General features: G+C 27.4%; 1 protein-coding gene across 1 annotated transcript in view; it reads right to left on the reverse strand.

The window, feature by feature from the left end:
• LOC106691719 (myosin-9) overlaps window positions 1-1,361 on the reverse strand; it is a gene marked incomplete at its 5' end in the record, with an annotated part of 34,212 nt that extends 32,851 nt beyond the window's left edge. Inside the window, 1 exon segment of the mRNA XM_014437573.3 lies at window positions 1,271-1,361. Coding sequence (XP_014293059.3) covers window positions 1,271-1,361 — 91 coding nt within the window.
• Window positions 1,362-2,625: the final 1,264 nt, after the last annotated feature.

The following is a 2,625-nucleotide window of genomic DNA, read 5'->3' on the forward strand; positions in this document are numbered from 1 at the left end:
TGAGTTGTTGAAAGCAAAAATGTTATAACTACCTTTTACTTCACCAATTTAATCCAATATTATAATAGTACAGACAATTTGTAACAACCATTTTGTTTTGTTTTTTTACGTATCTAGTCAGTTAGTTTTTGATTTTTTTTCTTCTCTGTATCTAAAATTATTTATATACAATTTTAATATAAGTTATAATAAAGTGTGGTCACAATGTTTTGGCAAATATATGTTACTGCAAAATTAAAATAACCTTTGTAATGGTTCAAAAGGGACTTAGTCCCAGAAAAATAAACTATTTTTCATTTCATTTTATTTTCATTAGATGTTCAACTATTTATGGGAAATTCTATAATGATTTTGTTATGAGTGACAACTTTCGTAGTTAATGATTATAAGTCTCAAGCATATCTAACAATTTGAGATAAGTTCAAATTAATTCACAAAGTAATTAATTAGTTATTTTTAAATTAATGGAAATGAATTGTGATGAGAATATAATAACTGCTATCAACTGCTCAATTATTGATCCGGTCAATATTAAAAGGATAGTTGTTCTCCACTAGACCGAATATTTGTGAGAAAAAAAAAATTGTCTAACTTCCTTTAATGAAGTATCTTGACTCAGATGTGAATCGAACTCAAAATTTATGAAAACAAATAGCTATTAAAAAAAAAGTTTTTTCGTGAAATATTTTAATAATATTGAAGAAAGAAACAGGTCATTTCCCCATTTCTAGCTATGCTTCAGAATTAAAAAAACATAAGATTAAATAACCACGCATTTCAAATCGACATCTAAAGAAACAAGAATAACCAAATAAGGATATAAAAAGTTTTAACATACACTCTGGTCTCTATTAATCTAATGCATGATCCACCCATTAAAAAAAATTATCTTTTAATTTGTACATTAAATATGCTTAAATTAAGTAATTTTAAGTAATTATAAAAAATGTAGATAATAACAATTTTTCAAAAGATTTTAATTCGTTGTATTTATATAACTATAATTCCACTGATCAGAGGAACCATATGTAGTACTTATGCTTAGACAAAATTGTCAGAGATGATGTGTTAAAATATACTTATAAAATAGGATTTTAGCAGACTGGATTAAGTATATGTTTCTTAAATTCTAAAGTATAAGTTAGGGCCCAAATTTAGTGAAAACTAGCATATACATAAATTATATATCTACTATAACTTATATTAATATTAACATTAATGTATTAGTATATGGATATCAAAGCACACATAGGAATTTGAATTTACCAACCTCTATCGATTTGTTCAGCGAGGCGTTTTCTGCTTTCAGTTGTGTGTATTTGTTTTTATACAAGGACATCGAGCGGAGAGATTCTTCCAATCTGAAACATAAATTACAAATTCATTCTCTTCATAATTCAAAAAAACATATTTCTTATTTTTTACAAAATAAAAAATTAAATAAATGACCATAGTGGCCGAAAGTGGGCGACGTTCCGGCCTAGTGCCTACAGAGACAGATAGATGTGGAGCAACGTTCTGTCACAGAAATTAGGCTTGAACTGATAGGAAATGATTTGAGTAGAGAAGAAATGCAAGTATCCAACAAAATATCTATTAGTAAATTTATTATCATCTGGATTAAATATTGAATGGGTGCTTCCATGTCTCAGGTTGTTGAAGAACTAATATCAATATTTGCCATTAAGCTCAGATTATCAATCGTAAAATAACAGAGAGGGACAGAAGTTATTAAATCGACCCTTTATTCCCTCCACTTCAACGGCAAATATTAACAGAACAGAACCTGGTTATTGCAGAAGGGTTAGATCGAGGACCGGCCAAATTAACAATATCCCAATATTAAATCTTAAACGGGAGTTTAAAAAAAAAAAAAAAAAAAAAAAAAAAAAAAAAAAAAAAAAAAAAGGGTTTGGTTCTTGAAATTTCGATATCACCCCTATTAAAGGTTTTAGAAAAGAAATATTATATCATAAAAAAAGAACGCAGATTTTTATAATAGTGATAATATTATAGTGTTTAGTTTTGAAGTAGCCAGTTATGGTACAAGATCCCAAGAGGAGAAAAAAGTCAGTTACTTCACTCCATTTTTTTTATTATTTCAAAGAAAACTATGTATAATTACTGATTAAAGTTGATGAGTCTGCCCACTATCGGTAGAGGGAATAAAAAATGTTGGATGTTTTAGAACTTTAAAAAAAAATCATTTTTTATTCGGAGCTCCAGATTTTTAAAATTTCCAAAAACTCTAGAAACACTAAGAGAACATTACTTCAAGTAGAGTAAATTTGCTAAAACATGAGCCCAGTAGAGCTGTTGGCGTTCGAAAGTTTTTGAGATACTGTTTTTTTAAAAAGCAATATTCCATAAAATATTTACTTAAAAATCAGTAGTTAGTGAATTTATTGAGAAAATTATTTCTAAGGAACTATGAGACGTACAGGAGCCTATCAACACTCAAATTAAAGCTAGTTTAATGTGCTATAAAATAGTTTATAAAGTTTATTTTCGTGAAAGTAGTAGTTTTTATGATATTTGCTGAAATAAATTGATTTCTAATTGTTTAGACAAAATATGATATGCAAATATCATAAAATGTACACCCCTACGAAGATTTAAACGTTT

This window comes from Halyomorpha halys, unplaced genomic scaffold (assembly GCF_000696795.3).
Source record: "Halyomorpha halys isolate HHAL.00 unplaced genomic scaffold, Hhal_1.1 Scaffold2824.1, whole genome shotgun sequence".
Taxonomy (NCBI): Eukaryota; Metazoa; Arthropoda; class Insecta; order Hemiptera; family Pentatomidae; genus Halyomorpha; species Halyomorpha halys.